General features: G+C 52.3%; 1 protein-coding gene across 1 annotated transcript; it reads right to left on the bottom strand.

The window, feature by feature from the left end:
- Nucleotides 1-8734: 8734 nt before the first annotated feature.
- TGM1 (transglutaminase 1) lies at nucleotides 8735-24563 on the bottom strand. The gene is made up of 15 exons (XM_044229781.1): nucleotides 22897-24563; nucleotides 21896-22192; nucleotides 21586-21774; nucleotides 20344-20592; nucleotides 19841-19959; nucleotides 19629-19736; nucleotides 19016-19190; nucleotides 18506-18644; nucleotides 18271-18374; nucleotides 15566-15654; nucleotides 14931-15084; nucleotides 14532-14813; nucleotides 14244-14404; nucleotides 13744-13880; nucleotides 8735-9142 (listed from the first exon to the last, which is right to left on the bottom strand). The coding sequence occupies exons 2-15, from the start codon at nucleotides 22188-22190 to the stop codon at nucleotides 8914-8916; spliced, it is 2430 nt and encodes an 809-aa protein (XP_044085716.1). The 5' UTR covers nucleotides 22191-22192; nucleotides 22897-24563; the 3' UTR covers nucleotides 8735-8913.
- Nucleotides 24564-25133: the final 570 nt, after the last annotated feature.

Raw genomic sequence — 25133 nt, 5'->3', positions numbered from 1 at the left:
CTTTTCGGATTTCTATTATGTGCTTACTCCAGCCAGCCCCTGATGTGATCGACTTGTCTCCTCGTCACCCTTCCTGGTGTCTCCCCTTATTTTCATCACCAAGTACAGAGCCTGGCACACAGTGCATAGTCTTTAAATGTCGGCTGAATGAATTACCCACCCTGACTACCTTACAGGAATGTAGTGGAACTACCATTCTTTCGGACCATCCCACTTCCTAGAGGTAGCGCCCCCTGGATCCTTCCTTGACTCACCCAAGATGAAACTTCTCAGGGGATCCACAGGGACAGCCGGACTGAGAACCGGACGTTATCTTCCCTTTTAAATTCTGCACATCCTCCTGGGCTCTGTAGTTTTGTGCACAGCGCCTCTCCTCACCTGTGAGTGAGAGACCCAGACCACAGCCCTTAACTCACTCCTCCTTCTTCTCCACATCTAATTGTCATCAAGTCTAATCAGTTCTACTTCCTCTGGAACTTTACACCCCACCCCATTTTCATTCTCACTCTATCCTATTTCAGGTGTTCCTGTCTCTCACCCTCCCCACACCCAGCCCACCTCCTTTCTAATTTCTTTACCACATTGCTTTCATCATGAATCTTGTGAAATGCAAAGTTGATCATGCCATTGCTAACTGAAAGCTCTCTCTTACTTTCAAAAGAAAGCCCAAACTCTGAAATAGTCCGAAATAGCCCAAACTCTAGCCAAGCTTCTCTTCAGCCATATTCCTTGCCACTTTGCATGTATGCACCTAGATGCCAGCAAACAGGTTTCATCTTCCAAATATACTGTGTTGTCTTACAGTTCTGTGCCTTGCACATACTGGATGATTCCTCTGTCCTCCTTGCCTCTTGGACTTGATCCTTTCTCATCTTCTGTGGTTCATTTTATAACCACCTCCATAAAGCCCATCAGAGTTTTCTTGGGGTCCTCAGTACATCTTTTTATCACCACCACTGTTGCAGAAGCTATCTTGTAAGGTGATTGTAAGGACTAAATAAATTAGTAGTTATAAAGCACTTGGAATAGTGCCTGGCTCATAGTAATTACTACATATGTTTGTATTGTTAATGTTTACAAATCCGTCACCCCCATTCAGGGGGAGCCTGGGAAGAGCTGGTTCCTTTCTTGTACATTCAGCACCTTGTTCATGTTTTTACAGCTAATACAACCAACCCCTTTTTAAGTCTTCTTTTTACTGCCTTAGGAGCCCATTGTCTTGGAAGCTGTCTTAAATCCAAAGGTTCAAGAAGACAAGTGGTCAGAGCTCCAAACTTTGGCCATGTAGTCTCATGGCCACTGCTGGCACGAGAAGAGTCTTGGCACAGAGAACATGGGGAAAATACAGCCGAGAAGAAAAATAGAAGGTGGCTGTCCTCAATCCTTTCTGTGCATAGGAGTTCTCCCCTTAGTGAGCTTGTTAAAACACACATTTCTTGGCCTCTGCTCTGGGGATTTTGGTTAGTGAGGTCTACACTGGAGCCCGGAAATCTGTATTCATTTTTTTTTTAAGATTTTATTTATTTATTTGACAAAGATCACAGGTAGGCAGAGAGCCAGGCAGAGAGAGAGAGGGAAGCAGGCTCCCTGCTGAACAGGAAGCCCGATGCAGGGCTTGATCCCAGGACCCCAAAATCATGACCTGAGCCTTAACCCACTGAGCCACCCAGGAGCCTGAGAAATTTGTATTCTTTTTTTTTTTTTTAAGATTTTATTTATATATTTGACAGACAGAGATCACAAGTAGGCAGAGAGGCAGACAGAGAGAGGGGAGGAAACAGGCTCCCCACAGAGCAGAGAGTCCGATGCGGGGCTCGATCCCAGGACCCTGGGATCATGACCTGAGCTGAAGGCAGAGGCTTAACCCACTGAGCCACCCAGGCGCCCCAGAAATCTGTATTCTTACCATCTCAGTTGATTCTAATGTAAGTGTCTAGAGACTAGACTTGAAGAATCCTGGGGTAAGGGAAAAGTTTCAGTCAAACCAAAACCAAATCCTCCAAGTCACCCAAAGGAAAATTTCCATGTAGAAGTGAACTATACAAAGGGTATTGACTTTCTGTCTCTGACCATTGCCTTCCCCTGCAGTTTCCTCTCTCTGGTGAAGGACCCCTGTTCCTGTAGATGGCACCCAATCGGAGTTCTCCACAAACCTGAGACCTGGGGGTTCTCCTATTACTGCTCCTCTCCTCCCTCCACCCAGACACACCCATACCTCTGCAAGTACTGTGCACTTTATCCCCCAGATATTCCTCCAAGCTTTACACTTCTGTCTCCAGCACCACCCTTCTGGCCCAAACTACTTACTATCTCTAGCATAAACGACTACAACTGCCTTCCAATCAGTGTCTGCAACCACTCCGACTGCTCCAATCTATTCTTGACACCACAGGTGGAGTCATCTGTTCAAAACACAACCTGGTCATGTCAACTCCAATTCCTTAATGCTTTCAAAGCCTTCCCACTGCCCTAGGGGAGACAAAGATCCCTAATCTGGCCTATGAGGCTCCACAAGGCATGGGTGGCCCTGTGCTCCTAACTCCACATCCTCCACTCTGCCCTTTGCCCTTGCTGCCTTAGCTACACCATCTTTCTTTGTCTTGTTTACTCTTCCAGACTCCCTTCCACCACAGGATCTTTTCACAGGCTATTCCTTTGATCCGCAGTGATCTCCCTTCCCTCTCCCTTCTTTCTCCCCCTCCCTTACCTAGATATCCTGCGGGGTCACCATAAAAGTTTGCCTAAGGACCACCACCATGTCAGATCAGTGCCTTTAGTGTTAACTTCAAAGTTATTCACTCTACTTTATTTCATGCAGTTACTCTGTTTCTTTCTCAGGCTGCAAGCTCCATAAGGCAAGAGCTAGGATTGTCCTGTGCTCTGGCACTTAGTCCATTGCTTGGGACACATCACTGAATATTTCTTTTTTTTTTTTTAAAGATTTTATTTATTTATCAGAGAGAGAAAGAGAAGGAGAGAGAGCGAGCACAGGCAGACAGAATGGGAGGCAGAGGCAGAGGGAGAAGCAGGCTCCCTGCTGAGCAAGGAGCCCCATGTGGGAAACGATCCCAGGACGCTGGGATCATGACCTGAGCTGAAGGCAGCTGCTCAACCAACTGAGCCACCCAGGCGTCCCTCACTGAATATTTCTTAAATGGGTAAAAGAATGGGTCCATTAGCCACCACCATGGCTGGACCCTGCCAGTCAGAGTCTTCTGTAAAATTCTGGTTCACCTATGGACAAAAATTCTCTTTCCAAAAAGAACCTTAGAATGGCCGAAGGTAGCCATTATTTTAAAAAATTAACTTTATTTAAAATAAAGTACAGGGGCGCCTGGGTGGCTCAGTGGGTTAAGCCACTGCCTTCGGCTCAGGTCATGATCTCAGGGTCCTGGGATCGAGTCCCACATCGGGCTTTCTGCTCAGAAGGGAGCCTGCTTCCCTTCCTCTCTCTCTGCCTGCCTCTATGCCTACTTGTGATTTCTGTCTGTCAAATAAATAAATAAATAAAATCTTTTTTAAAAATTAAAAAATAAAATAAAATAAAGTACAATCACTGTGGTCTTTTCCATAAATCTGGGAAACATTTATAAGTCACATCTTGTAAACTTTTGTTTTTATATTGTGATTAACTCCATCTGGTGTATTATCAGGAAAATAAAATCTTCCTTTTGATGTCTTTACTTCTTGCAGAATTTTCAAGCAGTCCATCCTAAAGAGCCAGCCTTCCAGCTTCCATGATTATTTGGGGGAGATTTATGCTCTCCACAGGGTCTGTCATACTTCTTCCACCCATTCAATGTCCCCTTAGAAAATCAGCCACAGAGCGGCACGTGGGTAGCTCAGTTGGTTAAGCACCTGCCTTCAGCTCAGGTCACGATCTCAGTGTCCTGGGCTGGGATCAAGCCCTGAGTCAGGCTCTCTGCTCAGTAGGGAACCTGCTTCTCCCTCTTCCTGCTCTGCCTGCCACTTCCCCTGCTTGTGCTCGCTCTCTCTCTCTCTCTTTGACAAATAAATAAATAAAATCTTTAAAAAAAGAAAATCAGCCACAGAGGTTGGTACCTGAGCTCTCAGGCTTTGACACCCAGTCCAGACTGCTCCCTGGACCAAGGGGCTGCAGGAGATTCTAGCATTGGCCACAAGCTTTGCCAAATCAAACCCACTCAGCTAGGGTTCAGGGACCCTCAAGGCTCGGACAGTTCTCAGAGCCTAGGATGGGCCCCTTCTCTGCTATTAGGCCTCAGCTGAAGCTATCACAGTCCACACTAATGTTCCTAATTTTAAATCTTGGGGCAGAAGTGATTAAAGAGAATTCTGGTTCTTTATACTCAGGAAACCCTGGGCTATTGAGGCAAAAAGTCCATCTCCTCCGTAGTGGTCATCTTTGTATACCAGGTGTCCCAGGAGAAACAAAACAGGTCACCAAGATACTCAGACAATGACTGCTTCATCCGTCCAGGGGCACCAACTAGGAGAGCAACCCTAGTGGATTTCCTAAAACCGAGATTAAGGATACCTTCTTTTTATTAAAAATAAGGGGGGGGGGCACCTGGGTGGCTCAATGGGTTAAAGCCTCTGCCTTCGGCTCGGGTCATGATCCCAGGTTCCTGGGATCGAGCCCCGCATCGGGCTCTCTGCTCCGTGGGGAGCCTGTTTCCTCCTCTCTCTCTGCCTACTTGTGATCTCTGCCTGTCAAATAAATAAATAAAATCTTAGGGAAGCCGGGGTGGCTCAGTTGGTTAAGTGGCTGCCTTCGGCTCAGGTCATGATCCCTCCGTCCTGGGATCGAGTCCCACATCGGGCTCCTTGCTTGGCAGGGAGACTGCTTCTCCCTCTGCCTCTGCCTGCCACTCTATCTGCCTGTGCTCGCCACTCTGTCTGCCTGTGCTCGCTCTCGCTTCTCTCTCTATGACAAATAAATAAATAAAATCTTTTTAAAAAAATCTTAAAATAAAAATAAGGTAGAGATTGCCTGGGTGGCTCAGTTGGTTGAGTGTTCGACTTTTTATTTTATCTTATTTTATTTTATTTTATTTATTGGAGAGAGAGAGAAAGAGAGAGAGAGCATGAGCAGGGGGAGGGGCAGAGGTGAGGCAGAAGCAGGCTCCCTGCTGAGCAGGGAACCCAACAGAGGGCTCCAACCCAGGACCCTGGGATCATGACCTGGACCAAAAGCAGATGCTTAACCAACTGAGGCACTCAGCTGCCCCAAGTCTGTGTTTGCCTCTTGATTTCAGCCTAGGTCATGATCTCAGGGTCATGGGATAGTGTATCAGACTTCAGGCTCAGCCTGGATTCTGCTTGTCCCTCTTCCTCCCCCTGCAAAATTAATTAATTAATTCTTAAAAAAAACACACTCTGTACTATAAAGAAAGAGGTCAAGGAAATAACCACATAAATAAACACGCATAAAGTTGGTTTCCTTGGTATAGTCTTCTGAGGTACAGTCCCAGTAGGAGTCTGCACGGATGGTTACCTATTTAGGTGTCCCCCAGGTACTCTTTCCTAGAGCTGGTCTAGTCACCCATCATACATTCTTCTCCCAAATGCCTCAAAACACAGTCCTCCACTGCTCCCCCCGGCTCCCAGGCTCCCCATCACAATTCAACCTACTTCCTCATCCATTCAGCAGATAACTTGTGGAACACCTGCTGCATGTCACCAACTGAATCAGCCTTAAGTAAGAGAGGGAGGTCTCTGTCCTCACGACCTGATGTTCTAGTAGAGGGGACCTAGAGGCCTACAGCCAGAGCACAGTAGTCACGACACCAGGGATTCTAATTCCCACCTCCACAGAATTAAAGGAGATGTCTCTCTAGAGCCCCCAGCCAAAGCTTAACCCATTGTGGGAGCTCAGTATGTACTTGTTTCTTTCTTTCCAGCTGTTTGGAGAACAGAATTGCCTTGCCATTTTTTGTGTTTCTGTATTTCTTTTTGAGGATATGGCGCATTTTTGAGCTCTAATAAACACAGGGAACCAGGGTAAAATGAATAAATGTGAAGCAAGTTACAAAGTTGTTAGAAATCTTAAGCTCTCGCATTTTCTCCCAGGTGTTCAATTAAAAAAAAAAAGATACTGTTGTGTTGCTGCTCCAGCTTTCTGGAAACTATTAACAAAATGTATCCACCACCTTAAATATGCTCTAACCCTTTACCCAAAAATTCTCACTCTAGGGTTTTTTTTTTTTTAAGGGAAATTAAAAAATAAACACAAAGATATATGTGTTTGAATAAGAATATTTATGCTTGTAGGGCACCTGGGTGGCTCAGTGGGTTAAGCCACTGCCTTCGGCTCAGGTCATGATCTCAGGGTCCTGGGATCAAGTCCCACATCGGGGTCTCTGCTCAGCAGGGGCCCTGCTTCCTCCTCTCTGCCTGCCTCTCTGCCTACTTGTGATCTCTGTCTGTCAAATAAATAAATAAAATCTTTAAAAAAAAAAGAATATTTATGCATGTAATAGCAGAACATTGCAAAGACTTAAACTTCCAGGAAGAAGGGATTAATTTTAAAAATCAGGTCATCCTATGGGACTGAATTTGTTCATTTGTTATTAAAAATGGGAAAACTTGGGGCGCCTGGGTGGCTCAGTGGGTTAAGCCGCTGCCTTCGGCTCAGGTCATGATCTCAGGGTCCTGGGATCCAGTCCCACATTGGGCTCTCTGCTCAGCAGGGAGCCTGCCTCCTCCTCTCTCTCTGCCTGCCTCTCTGCCTACTTGTGATCTCTCTCTGTCAAATAAATAAATAAAATCTTAAAAAAAAATAAAATAAAATGCTTTCACCTTTCTTTAAAAAAAAAATGGGAAAACTTGGGGTGCCTGAGTGGCTCAGTGGGTTAAGCCTCTGCCTTCGGCTCAGGTCATGATCTCAGGGTCCTAGGATCGAGTCCCGCATAGGGCTCTCTGCTCAGCGGGGAGACTGCTTCCCCCTCTTCTCTGCCTGCCTCTCTGCCTGTGATCGCTCTGTCAAATAAATAAAATCTTTAAAAAAAAAAAGGGAAAACTTTTAAAATAAAATAAAATAAATAAAAACATTGGGAAGCCACTGGAGTCTACTCCATAAATTCAAGGAACAATTAAAGGTCACATCTTGCAAGCTGCTGCCTTTAAATTTTAAGGAGCAAACATCTCTTGCACTGCTTGGTGCTAGGCCCTGTTCTGGGTCTTGGGACTGTGGAACTGAGACACAGAAGGTCTCAGTTCTTCCAGAACTCACATTTCAGAGAAAAGGGACAATTTAATAAGAAAAATACCCCAATGTCCAACAATGAATGCTAGGCAGGACATGAAACAAAATAGGATGATAAAGAGACCAGGGGCCAGGAAAATAATCAGATGGAAGGTCAGGGAAGAGCTCCCTGACAAAGTGGCCTGTGAGCTGAGACCTGGATAACAGGGCAGGACTGGCCTTGCAAGTTGGGGGCAGTGCTCCTCCAGAAGGAAAAGCAGGGGCCAGGCCTGTAGAAGGTTTTGAGCAGAGGACAGACTGAATTAGATTTGCCCTGCCATTCCAGCTGCTATGTGCAGAACAGAGGACCAGAAGGCAAGAGCGGAAGTGGAGGAAATGATCAGGAGGCTGGGGAACAACCCAGATGAGAGCTGAAGGCAGCTCCAGCACCTGGGAAGGGAAGAGGAGATGAGGACCAGTCAGATTCTGAACAGCTCTGTATGGAGATAGACCATCAAGTTTCACTGGTCCACTGGATGTGGGATGTGAGAGAAGGAAAGCCAAGAATGACTCCAAGATTTAGGGCCCATGAAACTTGGAAAGATGGAGTTGCGAGTTGCTGATAGAGGGGATGCCACAGGATGTAGGCTGCAGGTCTGGAGTTCGATCTTGGACACATACCACGAAGGGCATCTATGAGATATCCAGTAGATGTGCTGAGAAAGCAAGAGATAAGCAAGTCTGAAGTTCAAGGAAAACAGATACAATGCAGGAGTCCAGCAGTCTTTACAACCATGAGACTGGTAGGGCTCACCGAGGCAGTATGTAGCTGGTTGAGGGGGTACCTGGGTGGGGGCCTAAGTCACTTCAACACCCCAAGGCTCAGCCGGGGCCGCAGGAGGACCAGGAGGAAGGCCTGAAAGCCAAGACCACTGTCCAGTGTAAACATGATATTTTGGGAAAATATTTAATGCTGGGGGAAAATGCTTACCCCAGTTACGTGGCGGGGAGGGATGGGAAACAGCATATAAAACACAACGTTAACAACTATTTTCTGTACGTGGTGGTAGCTGAGGCTTCTTGTCTCCTTCTTTACAATCTTCTGTATTCTTTCAATTCTCAACATTGAACATGTATTACTTTTATAAAAATTCTTAGATGAGGACATTTGAAAACAAATATTGGAAAGTGGTTTTTGCTGCTCAGAGAGAATGCCAGACTACTTGTATCTCCAACATGTCTCTTCAAAAGGCAGTTTAGATCCTTCTCTCCCACTGTAGGTGCCAGGGAAGGGAGGTGGTCCAACCCCACTCCAGGGGGCTTCCAAAGGGTTTTGGTCAGTAGCTGCACCCTGGGGTTGGGAGGTGGGTCAAACACTCAAGATGGTCCTGGTGCTAAGCAGCCCTATCTCGAGAGCTGCTGAGCTGGTCCCATGGCTGACCCACCGGCCAGCCTTCTCTGACCCAGCAGCACCAGAAATGCCCCATGCATCCCTGGGACAGACTGTGAGTCCACACTCCTTGGTCTGGCATGAATTCACAAATGGACAGAACAGTTTCCTTAAAAACAGTTCATTAAAAAATAGTTTATTAGCATCTGTGCTGCCCTGTGCAAGTAAAGAATGGCTTCCTCCCCAGATGCCCCAGCCTCCCCTCCTGGGCCTCTGGGGAGCAGCTCTGCAGTAGGCCCCTGACTTGAGGCAATGTCCTTGCTTATCTGACTCCAGTCCCATCACTCCCGGCCAGGGGCTAAGCCCCACCCCGAGATGCCATAGGGATGGTCTCTCCTGAGTGACTGTCACCTCCAGCATCTTCGAAGACGCCCCCACCCCTAGGGGCCGGAGCCACGTCCACTTGGATGACACCATGCACCTGGGAGAGCTGTGGGCTGTCCAAGCTGGCGATGAGCTGGCGGGGGCCTGGTCGCACAGGCACGAACTTCTGGTGCAATGTCACTGTCTCATTGCCCCCAATGTCCCTGTGGACAGAGACAGGGTCATTGGCAATGTGGCAGCCAGGAAGGAAGGAGCAGGAAGTAGAGCCCAGGAAGTAGAGCCCTTCAGGCATTTCTGGGCTCAGCTGGAACCCCTATACCCATGGCCAGGACAAAGCCTGAGCCCCAAGGCCTACTGGCCTTTGCCTCTACATAGTCAGGTCAGTGGCCTCCCAGCTGCCTAAGCTGGGAATCTTCTGGTCCTCCCAGGACTCTTCCCTCTGCACTCCCACAAAGACCTGTACAGAAATAGCTATCTTGTCTCCCCTACCTCTCCACCACCAGTGCTCCGGCCCTAACCACAACCATCCATACCTATCTCATCTGGGGTTTCCAGGACTGAGGAAAGTTAAACCCAGACTTTGGGGGTGCCCAGGTGGCTCAGTTAAGCGTCTGCCTTTGGTTCAGGTCATGTTCCTGGTGTCCTGGGATCAAGCCGCAGATCTTGCCTCGTTCCCCACCCTCCTGCTCAGCAGGGAGTCTGCTTCTCCCTCTTCTTCTGCCCCTCCCCCTGCTTGTGTGTGTGCGGGCACACACTCTCTCTCAAATAAATAAAATATTTTTTTTCAAATAAATAAAATCTTTTTAAAAAAATGAGATTTGGGGGCTTAGTACAGTACTGCCAAATAATTTCAGTTTTGCCAAGAAAGGAAGTGGAAGAAAATTATCTCAAAACATTGGACGGATGCTATCTCAGAGAAAAAGGAAAGTTCTTCCTAAGAATAGACAACTGGTATCTTTTAAAGTGACACACACTTATGTGTGTGTGTGTGTGAGAAAGAGAGACATACACGTGTGGGTATGCACACACTTACTAGTGTCTTCATTTTCTCCCTTCCTCATGGATATCTAGCTATTTAGTCCCAGGCCATCCCTCTGGAAGTCACAATTTCACCAGCCTTCTAACTGGTCTTCTTGCTGCCTCGGTCCTATCTTACTTTTCCACTCTGGTCTCTGTTAACTCAGAGGTGAGCTGAACCCTTTGAGGGCTGGGCTTCCTCAGCACTTACGGGATGAGACTGAAGCTCCCTAACCCGACACACAGGCTCCCTCTGACTCAGCCCTGCCTGCATGGCCTCATCATCCCCCACCATTCCACCATTCCTCCTGCCCACCAGCCCTGACAGTCAGCTCCTTCCCCTCCCTGAATTCACGCCGTTTTCACGCTCTGCTCCTGGGCTGGCTCCAGGCCCTGCTCATACCACACTCTCAGTGAAGGCTCCCTTGAGCACCTCCTGCCCTCAGGGAAATAAGCCTTGTCCTGCTCTGAGCTCCCCCAGCAGCCCAGGTGTGCGCTTTACACACTGAACATGACTGCATCCCCATCCTGCTGGCACATGCCTCTTAGCATCTGTCCTTTCCTGCCTCTGCCTGAACCCTTGCTTCTGGCCCCCTAGTCAAACTAAGCCTGCCCTGAGGATCTCTTCTCTGGCCCAGCTCTGGGCAGACACCTCAGTCCTCCCAGGGAATGAGCCAGTACCCCAATTCCAAAGATGTGCTCTCCTTGGGACAAAACATTTAGCTTGGAGCCTGCTTCCAAAGGGCTTCCCTGGACCACTTTGTACTCTTTCTGCTACCGCTGTTAGCTATGTGGTTTATGATAAGTCATTAAACTTCTCTGATTCTCACTTTCTGGTCTGCAAAATGGGAGTGAAATGCAAAATAAGGGGGTGGGATCAGATAGTCTTGTAGGTGCCTCTAAGCTCCACGAAGGAGGGAAGAAGTGGCAGGCATGTAGTATGTACAGTCCATCTGTTAAGTTAAAGACCAAATTTCTAGACTTCTTATCAAAATATATAATTAGACATGAAGTCTACAACATAACAGATAGGCTATACTGTGGCTGGCTACAAATTTGTATTTGTAACTTCTGCCGACTTTTCCATAGATACAAGAGTCAAGTTGTTTAGGCTCAGGCCAGCCTTTAAAATTGCAGGTGTGCCTGGGCAGCTCAGTCAGTTAAGCATCTGCCTTTGGCTCAGGTCATGACCCCAGGGTCCTGGGATCGAGCCAGTAGGGACCCTGCTTCTCCCTCTCCTGCTCCCCCTACTTGTGCTCTCTCTCTGTCGAATAAATACAAATTTTTAAAAAACACTCTACTTAATTTACACTAGAACTGAACGGTACTATTTCAGAATACAGGCTTTATTTGTAACATATTTCCTAGGGGAAGCCGCTTTCCAGCTTCCAGCCAGCAACATCAAGAACCTTTCCAGCCCTGACCTTGGTGTCAGCTGCGATCCTGCTACAGCCTCGTCTGTGAGTTTAAGTGGGGTACATCAGCTGCTACAGCTGGAATGTGCCTGAAACTGACTGCAGGTAATGAAACCAACTCTCTGACAGGGACACCAGAAATGAGACATCCAAATGAGCACTGTCCTGCAATTACGTACTTGTTCAACCATGTTGCCAAGATTTGAAACATTTCTAAAAAGTCCTCTCAGACTTTTAGTCTGAGCCACGGAAAACCACAGGTCCATCAAGTGGACCCAGTCTAGTGTCTCTCTCTGTCTCGCCCCCCAACCCCCAGCCCTGCCCGGCATCCCATTCCTCCTTTACAGCCAAGCTTCATTTCTGATGGAAGAGGGCAACACCACCCATCTTGTTCATCTGCCTTATTAATTAATCTTAGCTCTAAATAGCCTCAGGCTGTTTCCCCAAAGTCAAAACTGTCCCAGAAGGCCACCCTAAGGACATTCTAGAGACTATGATTCAGACTGTGGGGGAAATTCCCCAGAAGGGCTTGGAACAGACTTCCAGCCTCCCCTGGTGACTGGTTTGGCCCTGACAACAGCCATCTGGAGGAGTAAGTCTGGAATGTTTACTAAGTGGCCAGTTGCCCCGCTGGGAGGCACACCTTAGGCTTAATGGGGTTTCCATCCCACAGCCTTTGATGTGCCAATGAGAGCAGAGTAACACCCAACTTGGAATCTAATATATCTGAACCACCAGCCCAGGCACTTCCCCTCAGAGTTCTCAATTGTTCTGTAGACCCCAGCCTGGGCTCAAAGTAGCGAGGAGCCAAAGAATGTCCAAGGAGAACCTACCTTGAGAAACCATCATCCAAACCTCTTGTTTGGGGGTGCGGGGCACCGACTGGGGCCTTTAAAGGCAGGGGTTGGGGGAGGCTCATACAAGCCTCACAGCTAAAGAGAGGGGATGGATCCCCCCATGCTCAGCACAGGGGTCCCCTCTTTACTCCCAGTTTGGGGGCAAGAATCTAAGGTCTGGTGGAGGTGCTGAGGGGAGTCCAGCTCTGGGAACCACTCTCCATCATCTGTAGGTGAGAGATGTCTACACGGTGAGCTACCTGGGAGTCCCAAGCTGTACTCTCTAAGGTGACAGAGACCCACGTAGGGTGAATGGGGGAAAGCACTCTTCTGTGGCATATCACATCACCAAGGGTCAAGGCTGGGGCAAAGATCAGGATAGCAACTATTCAGCTTTGGCCTGTTGGCAAAAGTGAGCGGCCACGGCCAGGCAGAGCCTGCTGTGTGTCAGGAGAAGGAGTGGGCAGGGCAGGCAGGGACCCCCTGCTTCCCTCACCCCACTCCTCCACAGGGGCCACCCCTTTCCCTCGGGCACTCTTTGTCAAAAGAGGAAAACACCTGCCCCTGTCCTCAGAAGTCTGATCTTAAAGGTCAGCCTCTGGCCTTCTCTGCTTTCCCTCTGCGCTATTCTGGGGAGGGACATCGCAACGTGTGCACATCTATGTCAGAGATGACAGCACAGGCCCAGGGACACAAGCATTGTGTCACCACACTGGGTACAGAGGCTCGCCTGGCCAGGGCTGAGGCCCAGGGAGACTGATGGGGGGCCTGAGGCACAGGGCCCTCACCTTGGGAACTACTGCTCCGCCCTCACGATGCAAAGGCAGCAAGGGGGTTGTGAGCCTGCCTGTCAGGTGCACCGGGGGCGGGAAGAGCGCCATCTGTCCCTTATGGCATGGCTGCCAGCTTCCCTGTGGTAAAGCGGGGCCAACAGTGGCCATAATCAAAATAAGATCAATCAACAGAAACTCACGCTGGGCCAAGGCCAAGCTAAATGCTTTACGTGCCTGTCTCACCTAGCTCTCTGAACCTCCCTCGGAACCCAGAGTGTTGTCATGCCCACTTTCCAGGTGAGAAAATAGGCTTCAAGGAGATAAGTCACCTGCTCCAGGGCACAGAGCCAGTGAGTGTTGGAGTTGGGACTTGAACCTAAGTCTTCAGGATCCCAAGGCTTTGCTTTTAATCATATGATGAGCTCGAATGTACCTTACAGGGTTTTTGTGGTCTGCGAATGAGATAACGACCCTGAAGTGCCCGGTGGGTTCCTGAGCGCTGGGCATGTGGCAGTGATGAGTTGCTAATGATTCCTAAGGGAAGCGCCGGCTCCCCAGGGAGACCGCGGGGAAGGACCAGCCTGGCACTAGGCACATGCCAGGTCTTCTTAACTGCTCCTGGCCCTGAACTGAGTCAGGAGACATTGCTGGCTGGCTCCAGACTGCTGTACTGGGTTCTGGCTAACTATTGTCCTGACCAAGAGAGGAAGCAGCGTGGGACCCATGGCAGAAAAGGGCAGGGGTGGGGAGAGGCCAGACTCACCCCACATTGAGGATCTTGGGTCTCTGTAGGCCGGAGCCCTCAAGCCGGAAGACGACATTGGTGAGGGTGACAGGCAGGGGGTTCCTGAAGACAATCTGTACTTCGCACTCCTGGCCAACCACAGCTGCCCCCAATAACTAGGAGAAGAAGCAGCCCCCTCCACGTCAGAGAGCCCGGCCAGATACAGTGGAAACATCACTCCATCAGAGGGAAAACTCTGCATCAACATCTCCCCAAGTCCCACACTTCCACCCTGGGGAGAAACAGGGCTCCGCAAAAGCCAGAAAAGAAACCCCAATCAGGAATATGAGATCTGATTTTACCGATGAGGACATGGAGGCCCAAAGGCCCAAAGCCAGTCTCCGATCTCCTTCTCCTGGAACTGCTCGCCAGGCCAGCCCTCTCCCAGCTTCTCGCCCTCGCCTCTTCCCCTCCACCTTCTCCCAGCACCCCACCCCCATCCCCACGCACACCCGGGGCACCCAGCAAGCCACACTCACTGTGAGGGAGAGGTCTGGGGTGCGCAGACGGAAGGTATGCTGCTTGGCCAGCACCTGGCCACTCTCCTTGACGTGGCCCGAGACGTTGAGCAGCATGGAGCCCTGGTCTACAAGGTGGGGCCTGTATTCCTTGTAGGCCACAGGCATGGACACGCGGTCCGCTGTGGAGAAGACGCAAGGTGTCACGGGGGCCTTCTTACCCAGACACGTCCTCCGGGGGGGTCCCTGGGCCCACAGCCCCAGGGTGCCCGGCCACCCGTGGGGCAGGGCTGGGGAAGGGGCTCTTACAGGCCCCTGGCGCCAGCACCACTTCCTTCTTGCTCTCCTTGAACACAGGTCCTGTGACCCCGGTGTAGAAGGTGACCGAGAGGTAAAGGTGCAGCTTCACGGTGCGGGGACTGCCGCCACGATTGCTCAGCACCACAGAAACTGCCAGGTCCTGCCCCATCACTGCGTCCTGGGCCTCCACCTGCATGGCCACATCCTCTGCCGAGTCGCGGCTGGAGTACACGTTGGGTTTGCTGCCATGTGCGGCTGCTGTCTCCACTGCCCTCCGCTCTGCTTCTGAGCCTGGGTGGGGGTGGGGGTCGAGGGTTGGGGTGAGGTTGTGGCTGCTGCTGGAGTGGGCAGATGCTCAGTGGGAACCCCGGGGATGGGCCAGAGCCAAGCAGGCCGGAGGACTGGTACCTTCTGGGTGTTTATACACGTGGGTGACATCGTCCCGCATGTTGGATCCGATGGCCTTTGTGACGATGAGTGTGCCAATGGCCTTCTCCTCTACATACACGATCTTGAAGCTGCCATCGTCCTGTCGCTGCCAGTAAACTTTGTCACTGTTGACCTGTCAGAGGAAGGGAGTGGGGGGGGTGATGAGCCAGGATGGAGCAAGCCTGAGGGTCTGAGGGTAGGCCTGACCCCCAGCTGCAGGGAGGGCTGGATCCAAAGATCAGGAACTTCCTTGCACAGTCGAACTGGGAGACTTTCCAAGCTGAGCCAGACGAAGGCGGAGACGAGAAGCTGGGAGGCTCCATGTAGTACATTTGGCATTAATAACAGTAATCCCTTAGGCTCATCCACTGGCTTTATGACTTATAAAGCAGTTTCATACTCATTATTTCTTTTGATCCTGAGCACAGGAAGCACAGCAGCCATGATTATCACCCTTTCACAGTGGAGGAAACCTAGACTCTAGAACGAATGACTTGCCCAAGGTCACACAGCTACTCTGTCAGCGGTGAAGTCAGGACCAGAGAACCCAGGCCCGATACCAGGGCTCTCGTCCTGCCAGACTGCCTCAGAAGGACCTGGAGCAGAGCCCTCACCTCGGCAAAAATGAAGGGTGTGTCATACTTCATGTAAACCAGGCCATTCTTGATGGACTCCACAGAGCAGGGCCCACAGCAGAAGATGCCTGGGAGAGCAGAACAAAAAGGAGGGGGATCAAAGGAGGCTGAGGGAACCCTCTGATCCTCAGGAGAGGCCCACCCAACCAGGCCCATTGCCCACTGCCTCAGGGTCACCTGCCACCTGGTGAAACCCAGGGAAGGAACACAAAGAAGAGTTCGGTTCCATTTGGCCTCAGTCAACCAGGGCGAGGCCAAATGTGGGATAAGCCTGCCCTGACAACCAAATCCTTGGCACATCCTTCCTCCACTGGCTGAAGCTGGATGGTGGCTGTCTGTGACCCCAGAGGTCAGGACCCCCATCCTTCATCAAGACAAACCCAGAGGGTGCCTGGGTGGCTCAGTGGGTTAAGCTGCTGCCTTCGGCTCAGGTCATGATCTCAGGGTCCTGGGATCGAGTCCCGCATCGGGCTCTCTGCTCTGCAGGGAGCCTGCTTCCTCCTCTCTCTCTCTCTCTGCTTGCCTCTCTGCCTACTTGTAATCTCTCTCTGTCAAATAAATAAATAAAATCTTTAAAAAAAAAAAAAAAAAAAGACAAACCCAGAGCCCATTGTGGCTCTGCCTGCTGGCTGGGAAAAGAGCCACCCTTCCAGGAAGAATCCAGAACAAACCCTCAGCTCTGGAGCCTGCAGTGTGTCCTCTCTATGGGGAGGTGGAAAGGGAGCTGGTGGGAAATAGAGTCTGTTCTCAGCATGCTCAGGGGAGATTTCTGGTGGAGATGGACTGACAAGGAAGAAGCTTGGCAGGAGAGGACACAAAATAGGAAATGAGGGCCATCCAACAGAGAAGAATCTTAGAGGGGCGCCTGGGTGGCTCAGTCTGTTAAGTGTCTGCCTTCAGCTCAGGTCATGACCCCAGGGTCCTGGGATCGAGCCCCACATCAGGTTCCCTGCTCAGCATGGAGTCTGTTTCTCCCTCTCCCTCTGCTGCTCCCCGGCTTGTGCTTTCTCTTCTCTCTCTCAAATAAATGAAATCTTGAAAAGAAAAGAAAGACACAAAGAAAAGAATCTTAGAAAACACCAGCATAATGGTTTCCTTTAATAGATGAGGAAACAGGCCCAGGGAGGCCAAACAGATATCAGGGTCTGACAAGACAATCAGATCAGAGAAAGGAAGGAACAGATATTGACAGAAAAGCTGCTATGCTCCAGGCATGCTGCTAATCTCTTGAATGTATGATGACCTCATTGAATTCCCCCAACAACCCTATCTAGTGTGTATATATATATATATATATTCCCCATATTATAGAAACACCAAAGTGCAAAGGTGCAAGGAACTTGCCCAAGGTGACCTGAGAAGTGATCAAGCTAGAATCAAGCCTGGGTCTGTCTGGTCTCGGAACCCCTGCAGGCTCTGCACCCCAGTGCTCCCAAGAGTAGGGATGGGAACTCAGCTCTCCCAGGGTCCTGGGCCAGGCTGTCCTGGTGGGGATCATTGGGTTGCAGGAGTCAGGGAGCACCATTCTTAGAGATGACTGAGAGGGAGGGATCTGGCCAGATAGAAGGAATGTAGGCTAGGCAAATGCCATCTGACATGGGGTAAAGAAGGGAGAGGTGGGGAAGAAGGCAACAAGATGGGGGAGGCCTGGCTGCCTAGCCCTGGAATGTTAAGGTGGGAAGGGAGGGCTGTTTGAGAACACAGTGTACAGCAGGTCTAGTTTTGGCAGAAATGTGTGTGCTGGGGAAAAGGAAATCAGTAGGTGAGGACATCAGTGATGGTCTCTGAGGTTTGGGTTATGAGGGCTATTTTCTTCTTCAAACCTGTCTGAACTCTGGTTTTACTCTGTACCATACATACACCTCAAAATGTGCAACAGAACAGACAAGAGGGGAACTTGGTGAAAGTGAGCATGTGTGAAGGGAGGAGTCAGGGATAGGAGAGGCTCTGCTGCTGACCTACTGCTCTGTGCCCTAGAGAAAGTCACTTGACCTCTCTGGGCCACCACTGCCATGTGTCCCACAAGAGCTTGAGGTGGTCTCCAACCCAGCTGATCTGCAGCATCAGCAGGGGAACTTTCAAACTTTCAAAAATATTGATTCTTAGTATCCATCTATCCCTGAGATGTCTGATGGGTCAGATCTAGGCTGGGAGCTAGACATTTACTGAAGACAAAACAAAAACATCCCGAGAGAGAATTAGGGAACTTTTACATTTTGTGTTATTCCATTCTAGACTCCCCCACTCCACCTTCCAGGCATGTACTACTTATTATAATGACCTTTTTAACTTTAAATATATATATTTAAATAAAAGAGCCCTTCAATTAATTATCTCCGGGATGTATGAGTAAAAAAGCAAATGAGAAGAGTGGGTGTGTTTGCGAGGGAAACCTCTTACTGAACTCTCTTGAGTCTTTTGATTTGTGAGCCATCTGAATATATAAATCATAAGAAATCATAAACAAAGGAAATCTAAGCAAATAGATGGTTACACAGAAAGGCAACGATCGACTAAAGGCCAGATGGCGATTCTGTTGGTAAGCCCATTTAAAGAAACATGGGGGTTAAAGGGCCTGGCTCTATGGCCCAGACCGGCCTTGACACTCGGGGTCTGTCACCCAGGCTGGGAGATGGGGATGGGGCCAAGGTGGGACACAGGGGCCAAGCAGGGCCCCGCCTCACCGCTGCTGGTCTCCTGGGGCGTAGCGTCCACCACCTGCCACCCATCAAAGCCCGACGGCAAATCTGGCCTCTTCATCCAGCAGTCGTTCCACACGTGGAAGTTCCTGGATGGACATGGAAGGTGGGCTGGGTCTGAGCAGCCTGCTCAGGGCCTCCCATCTGTCCCCTCAAAGTCCAGGTCATGGTCACCATCCCTTGGCAGGAATGGGCAACCCAGGCCCAGCCCCAGCCTCACCAAACAGAATCGTGGTTCAGGTGCTCCAGGGGCTTCATGTTCTCATCAAAGTAGATGTCCATGGTGAGAGATGTGTCTGTGTCGTGTGCTGAGTTGAAGTTGGTGACAGTGCGGGTAGCCAGGCCCAGGCAACGCAGCACTGTGGAGGAGCCAGGGTTAGGGTTCAGGGCCCAGATAGGGTGGGGGTGGTGGGCAAGGTGAGGAACAACAGGGTGACAAGGGTCACTGGGGTTGCCAAATGGTGTCAGGGGTCTGGAGGTCTTGGGGCCAGGGAGCGTTGGGAGTCAAGGGAAGCCAGGCTACCTGCCTGACTTGTCCCTGCCTGGCTCTTCTCCCTCCTTTCCCCTAGGCCTCTCTAAGTAGTTAACACTAATTAATGATAATTAAGGCCAGCCTACCATCCATCCCCCCCACTTGTCCCTGCACTAGAGCCACCACTGGGTGGGGCTCTGATTTCCCTCCCTCTTTCACATAGGGCCCAGGCAGCTCCTGGCCCAGGCCCTCCACTACCTGTGGTGGTCACGCCGGCGAAGACCCAGCACTGGCCATAGGGGACGGAATAGCCAGTGCGTAGGTAGCTGAGTAGGATCTCCACGCTGCCCACCCAGGCTGAAGGGTTGGTGCCTCGAGAGTAATCACCAGACCAGTTTCCAATCAGGACCCCATTGTCGTCCAAGGAGTTTACCTGCCCAGGACAGAATGGAGTGGGTTTGGTGGAGGGAGATGTCTGGGACCTTCCATGTAGTCCCCAGCCCTGCCCCTGCCCCCGCCCCTTACCCATAAATGCCTTGGGATCTGGCCAACAGCCTGAGCCCTGCCCACCCCTCCCAAAATCAACAGGTCCCCCCCACAACCGCTGCCAGATCTGACACTGTAATGTGAATCCTGGGTGTGCCAAGTTTTGGGTTTGGCCCTACATTCCACAAGAGCTGGGACTGAAGCCAGGAAGAGTGGGGTGGGGCCAGGCAAGAAGGAAAGAGAGGGAGTAAGACCCCTCCCACAATATCCTTTGCAAGGGCAGGATAGGGCCGAGTTCCTGGAGAAATCAGAAAAGGCAGCAGCGTTGGACGGAGAGGGCAGGAAGCAGACACATAATAACACTCAGAGACATGAGGGTGCTCACCATGGCAGAGATGACCCGGGAGACACTGACGGGGTCCCCACGGCCTCCATACGGCATTCCCCGCCGGTCCAGGATGTACAGGCAGGCATCCAGCACTCCATGATCAAACTGGAGGGAGGGAGGGCAGAGGTGACGCCTAGGTCACCCACTCCCTCACCCCACCCCACTGGCCTCTTTCTCCCCCAGGCACATGCGGCCATGGCCAGCCATACCTGTCCATAGTTCCAGGTCCGCTCACCAATCTGGGCTTCAGTTCCATAGTAGATTCTCCCAGACTCATTAAGTACATACTCTTGTCGCCAATCCTCATGGTCCACGTAAACGATGTCCTCTGTGTCCCCAAAACACACATACCTGGTCCCCTCTGGCCCTCTCCCTGGGCCCCACCTGCCCCTGGGCCCATTCTGCAGAACTACTGTCCACAGAGGAGTGAGAACACTGCTAGCCTGACAGCACTTCTCTCCCAGGAAGGATAGAGGGAGCGTGACAGAGATGGTGGGAGGAAGGCACCTGTAACCAGAGCTGTTCACCAGCAGAGGCAAGGCTGCATGACCTTGGGCTGTCGCCTTTCCACGCTGAACCTCGGTCACCTCACCTGGACAACAGGAGGCTGGCTTCTCCTAGTGCCAGGGACCTAGTCTAGGATTCTAAGAAGGGAAACTCTGACTGGTCCTCCTTCCTGTCCATGCCCTGCTCCTGATTCCAGCAGGCTCACCTGGGCACCAGGGATTGAAGAGGATATAGATCTCATTGCTGGGGTCAAAGGGCAACTGGAACTCGCCAGCCTCGCAGCGTGTGCGGATGGTGAACTGAAACTTGCCGATGATGGCGTTGGGGGAGGTGTGGACCCGGAGGTTCAGATTCTGCCCACTGGCCTTGGTCACCTGGGCTTTCCAGCCTCCACTGCTCCCCTTGCCCACCGGGATGATCACGTGCGTGCCCTTCCCCACCTCGGGGTTGTTTCCTGGAGTAGAGGAAGCAGCAGTTAGCTGATGAGCCTTCTCTGAGGGGAGATAGAGCCTTAGATTTCTCCCAGCCCCACCCAGAATGTGTATGAGCCAGCATGCGTGTGTGTGTCCCTGAGTTGGGCCATCACCTTAGTCTGTGACAGTCTCTGAGAGCAGCTCTGTCCCCACCCGATGCTGGCCCACATGCCAGGGCAGAGCCCCAGTCCAACATCCCAAACCTGTTCCCCTGACACTGAACTCAGAGCTGGGTAGAAGAGACCAGGCCACCATCACCCTCTGCCTGGCCTGACTCAGTGGCTGTGCTGGAGAAGCAGGGCTGCCCTGACTGGGTCCAGATGCCCTGATCCCCTGTGGAAGGGCAGCCCAGATTCTAAAGGAACCATGCCTACTCTGTGGGGATGCAGCTTCCAGAGCCTGGAGCATCCCTGGTGGCAGTGGTGGGGGTACTTGGGAAATTAGAGGCTGGGGTGGGCAAGGCTGGGCTCTAATCAAAGGGTATGAGGAGTCGCCCGCCCCCGGCAGCAGCATAATCACCAGCCTGGGCAGTCAACGGCCACCAAGCAACGCGGTGAGGGAGGCACCTGCCCTGGGCCACGGGGACAGAGAAAGAGAGAGACAGAGCTGGACAGAGAGGAGGGAGAGAGCCAGCCACACCCTGGGGATGGACAGCAGACACAGAAAGAAAGACACACAGAGGCAGCCACGATGAGGAAGAAGTTGAAAGAAGCACCCGAAGAGAAAGTATTTTGAGACAGATGCCCCTAGAGGCTCAAAGAGGCTGAGCTTAGGAAAATGGGATACCAGGACCCTCCCTGAAACATACTCCCATGCTTGCCCCTGGCTTACGTGGCAGAGGTGAGGAGTGGGGTGAGGGAGGAGCTTGAAGATGTCCCTCCGACCTTAATACCAGAGCTGGGAGGCCCTGCTAGCTAGCACCCCCGCACCCCTAATACTAGGGCTTTTGTCCTCCCGCTGCAGGCCCCACTGACCGATAAGCAGCTCCAGGGTGACATGATCAGAGGACTCATAGGGCCGAGAAAAGTGGAGGACCACGTGGAAAGGCTGTCCACGGCGTATAATCAGCTCATCGTACTCAAACTCGTCTGTGTGGTGCTCTCGGCGGTTCTGGTCTGACCGTGCACTCAGCAGATCCACACCGGTCACTACCAGCATGCCCTCTGCAAGGCCACGGCTCTGGGTCAGCGAAGCCCTGCGGGAAGCCCAGGCCTCCATCCTAGGCCTCCCAGGCCCCCATTAAGGCTTTTCAGCTCACAGAGAAGGTGGACAGGAGGGCCTCACCTCGGATAGTGCCATCTCCAGCGGCGTTCACATCGCCGGTCCGGGAGCCAGGTCGGCGGGAACCTGAGCCCCGGGAGTCAGGTCTTCGACTTCCAGAGCGAGACCCTCGGCCTCCATAGGGCTCCTCTGTCCCATTTCGGCAGGAGCAGCAGGCACAGCAGCGAGCCCAGAAGGAACGGCCTCCTCGGCGAGACGCTCTGTCTGGCTCTGGCTCTGGCTCCGGAGAAGGTGTGGTTGGGGGTTGCCAGGGGTTCCCACCCCAGCGGCCCACATCTGACCGAGGACCATCTGTCATGCCTGTGTGGAAGAGGCAGGGAGGCTCCGATCACCCACTCAGACCTCCTGTACTTAGAATGCCCCAGTCAACACACACAGAAGCCCTCCGTCTGGAGAGCTCAGTCCCATCCAGCTGAGATGATCTGATCTTGCCCCAGAGACTCCCCCAAACCCAACCAGGGACCCTCCCCAAAGGCTGCTCAGATTCACCTAAAGAAACTACCCACGTTGCAGAGAAATCTTCTTCCTTTCACCTCCAGTGACACCCACCAAACCCAGACACCACGTTAAGAAACCTGCCCTCAGGAATTCATCCCAGAAAGGAGTGGACACTTGTCACAGCCTCAGGACCCAGTACAGACCATCCCTGGGACCCGCTCCCTCCACCTGCCAGTTACTCAGTTTAGAGTAGGTCCATGAGCCGCCTGCCTCTAGGACTCATTCTAAGCAGAGAACCCCCAGCCCCATCCCTTAGCAGAGGCTCACTGCAGAAGACAGGCAGTGAGCCGCAGGACTTGGGGTTCTTTGCACGTTGGGTCAAACACCCGCACAGAACTGTGGGAGTGGCAGGACGCTGCAGGTGCGGGAGCCCGCGGTCCCCAGGGCGCAGAGCCTCTGAGTCGGGGCAGCCTGACCCGGGCTGGCAGGCTCTGGCTGGGCCGCGCCCCAGTCCGGCCTGACCTAGGTCCCCAGGCTCAGCACTGCAGTCCCCGATGGAGCCTCACCTGGCTGCGGTGTTGGCGACAGCAGCGCTGAGTGCCACGGCCGGGCTGGGACAGGTCGGGACTGCTGGGACGGGGTGAGTGCAAGGTGTGGGGCGGGCGGGTATGTGGTTTATGAGGGGGGGAGGGCGGGGCCAAGCTGTGGAGAAGGGGAAGCCTGATTGCTCCATCCCTCCCCCCCACCCCGCAGAGGCCCAGCCTCCAGGGGCTGTCTCCAGAGGTAGGGGCAGGAAATGAGAGCTGGCCCCATCCCCTTGTCTCCTTTCCCCTTTCCAGGAACTGTGGCAATGAGATGATGCGGGGTGGGGCCGGGGTCTGCCAGGACTCAAAGCTGAGGTGAAAGTGGAAGGCTTTGGTGAGACTGCCCCACTGAGGGACCCCACTCCAGGCTAATTCCTGCCAGACTGGGGCTGAAGCGGCACCCTCTCCTGGGTGAGAGCCCGAGGGCAATGGGGCAAGTTGCCCCTTCCACCCTGGCCCCTATGCAGGGGACCCTGTTCCCAAGCTCAGGTGGCCTGCCTCTGCTCCACTCTCACAGGCCCCCTGCTGCCAGGCTCTGATCTGGTGTGGCCCAGGCCAGGCTCAGCCCTGTGAAACTGGCCCATGGGCCTGGTCCTGGTCCTGGTCCTGCCCAGGGAGGTCCTGCAGACTGGTGACATCAGCAACCAGGCCCTCAGACTGGCTCCACCAGCCAACCCCTGACCTGCCGGCTCTACCAGATCCTCTGATCCCCCCACCCATCAGTCCTTCCTTCTTCCTCCAGCTGCTTCACAACCCCAGCATGAACGAACTGCCCCCAGCTTCCTGTGTCCCTACAAGTCTGAGATTGTGTTGGGGAGGGGAATGACGGGTTATGGTCAGGGTAGGATTAACTCCTTGTTTTCTCCCCTCAGCCTGGGGGCTTGGTGAAGGCTTAGATCCTTGCTCTGCTGCTCGAGTGGGAATTGAGGCCCCCTCCCTAGAATGCAGAGTACCCCTTCTCTCACAGAGAAGGATGGCCAGTCAGCTGGAGTCCAGGATTCTCCAGCCTGGAATTCTTCCCAGAAATCCTGACCAACCGGCTCCAGGCACCTGCCCTGTGTGTCTCCCAACTCCACCCTGGCACTGGAGGAACACCGGGGATGCCATTGAGAGAACCCTAAGGCCAAGTGGAGGTCAGGCATCTTTGGTGAGGCGCTCCTGAAAGTTTGGGAACATTGGGGCCCTTTTCGTGAGGTCTCTTCCTTCCATCCTGCTGTTGTCCTAGCTCCGCCCATGTGCCCCCCAAAAGAAGACAGTGAAAATGGAGTTGGCAAGATGACACAAGGAAGCAAACTTGAAGAAGGGCCGAGTTTGGTGATGCATCAGGCAGGGAGGGGCCTCGGGGAGCAGGGACTCTGGTACCTGGCAGGGAGCCCTCCACACCCACTCTGACCTTTGCCTGCCCAGTTCTCAAGCCCTAGACCTGGAAGTACCTTCAACACTCTCAGGGGACACATAAGTAAAAATCAAATTTCAGGCAAGTGTCAAGCAGGTCAGCCAAAGGGCTTTGTTGAAGGTTGCCACTAAGAACTTGTTGGGCAGAGGGGAAGGCTCTGAGCAGCCGGAAATGTGTGAGCACATGTGGGCCCCAGGAGATTCCCAAGGAGCCAAGGAAATGCCTTGTCACACTCTCCCTTTTGTTCCTCCTTCCCCACCTAGCCAGGTTTGACTCAGTGCCTGAGCCCCTGAGCCACTCCCCTCTCCTCCCTCCAGGAAGGCCAAGCACCTCAGGGCTTTAAAGTTAGGACAAAGGGTGTATCTGGGGGGGCTCTGTGGGAGCTGACACCCAGCTCAGTACCTTGGGAGCTGAGGCCAGGCTCTGCCCATCACTAGGTCCCAATGCGGAAGCAAGAAGAAGAGTCAGGAATCCCCAACCGAGGTGCAGAGACAGCTCCTGCACGAGCCCAGCACACAGGGGAGCACCCTACCAGCAGCTTCCTCCTCAGTACAGTGGGCCCCACCTTCTCATCCCTGAGCACTTGGGAGGGCCAGCTGGGATCTAGCATATTCAAGGGCTCTTCAACTACAGGATGCTCCTCATGAGGACTGACGCTGCTGTTGCAGAGGGTGGCACACAGACACCCTCATTCCTCATGGGACCAGCCCTCTCGGCTGTGGTGAATGAGCCAGGGCATGGAGGGCCTCTGGAATGGGCAGGAGTCATGGGAGAAACTTTTATGAGTCCTTCTAGTTGGGAGACTTGGAGCTGCTCTGCAGCC

Source organism: Neovison vison, chromosome 13 (assembly GCF_020171115.1).
Source record: "Neovison vison isolate M4711 chromosome 13, ASM_NN_V1, whole genome shotgun sequence".
Taxonomy (NCBI): Eukaryota; Metazoa; Chordata; class Mammalia; order Carnivora; family Mustelidae; genus Neogale; species Neogale vison.
Note: the sequence above shows the minus strand (reverse complement) of the source record. Positions and strands in the feature narration are given on the sequence as shown.

What these genes read in the sequence shown, in the direction of transcription:
- TGM1 (XM_044229781.1), bottom strand. Translation starts at nt 22,190, where the DNA reads ATGACAGATGGTCCTCGGTCAGATGTGGGCCGCTGGGGTGGGAACCCC. An exon ending in TGGAGATGGCACTATCCGAG is followed by an intron (nt 21,775 to 21,895) that starts GTGAGGCCCTCC and finishes GTGGCCTTGCAG; the next exon opens with AGGGCATGCTGGTAGTGACC. An exon ending in CGCCGGCGTGACCACCACAG is followed by an intron (nt 18,645 to 19,015) that starts GTAGTGGAGGGC and finishes GCTCCTCCACAG; the next exon opens with TGCTGCGTTGCCTGGGCCTG.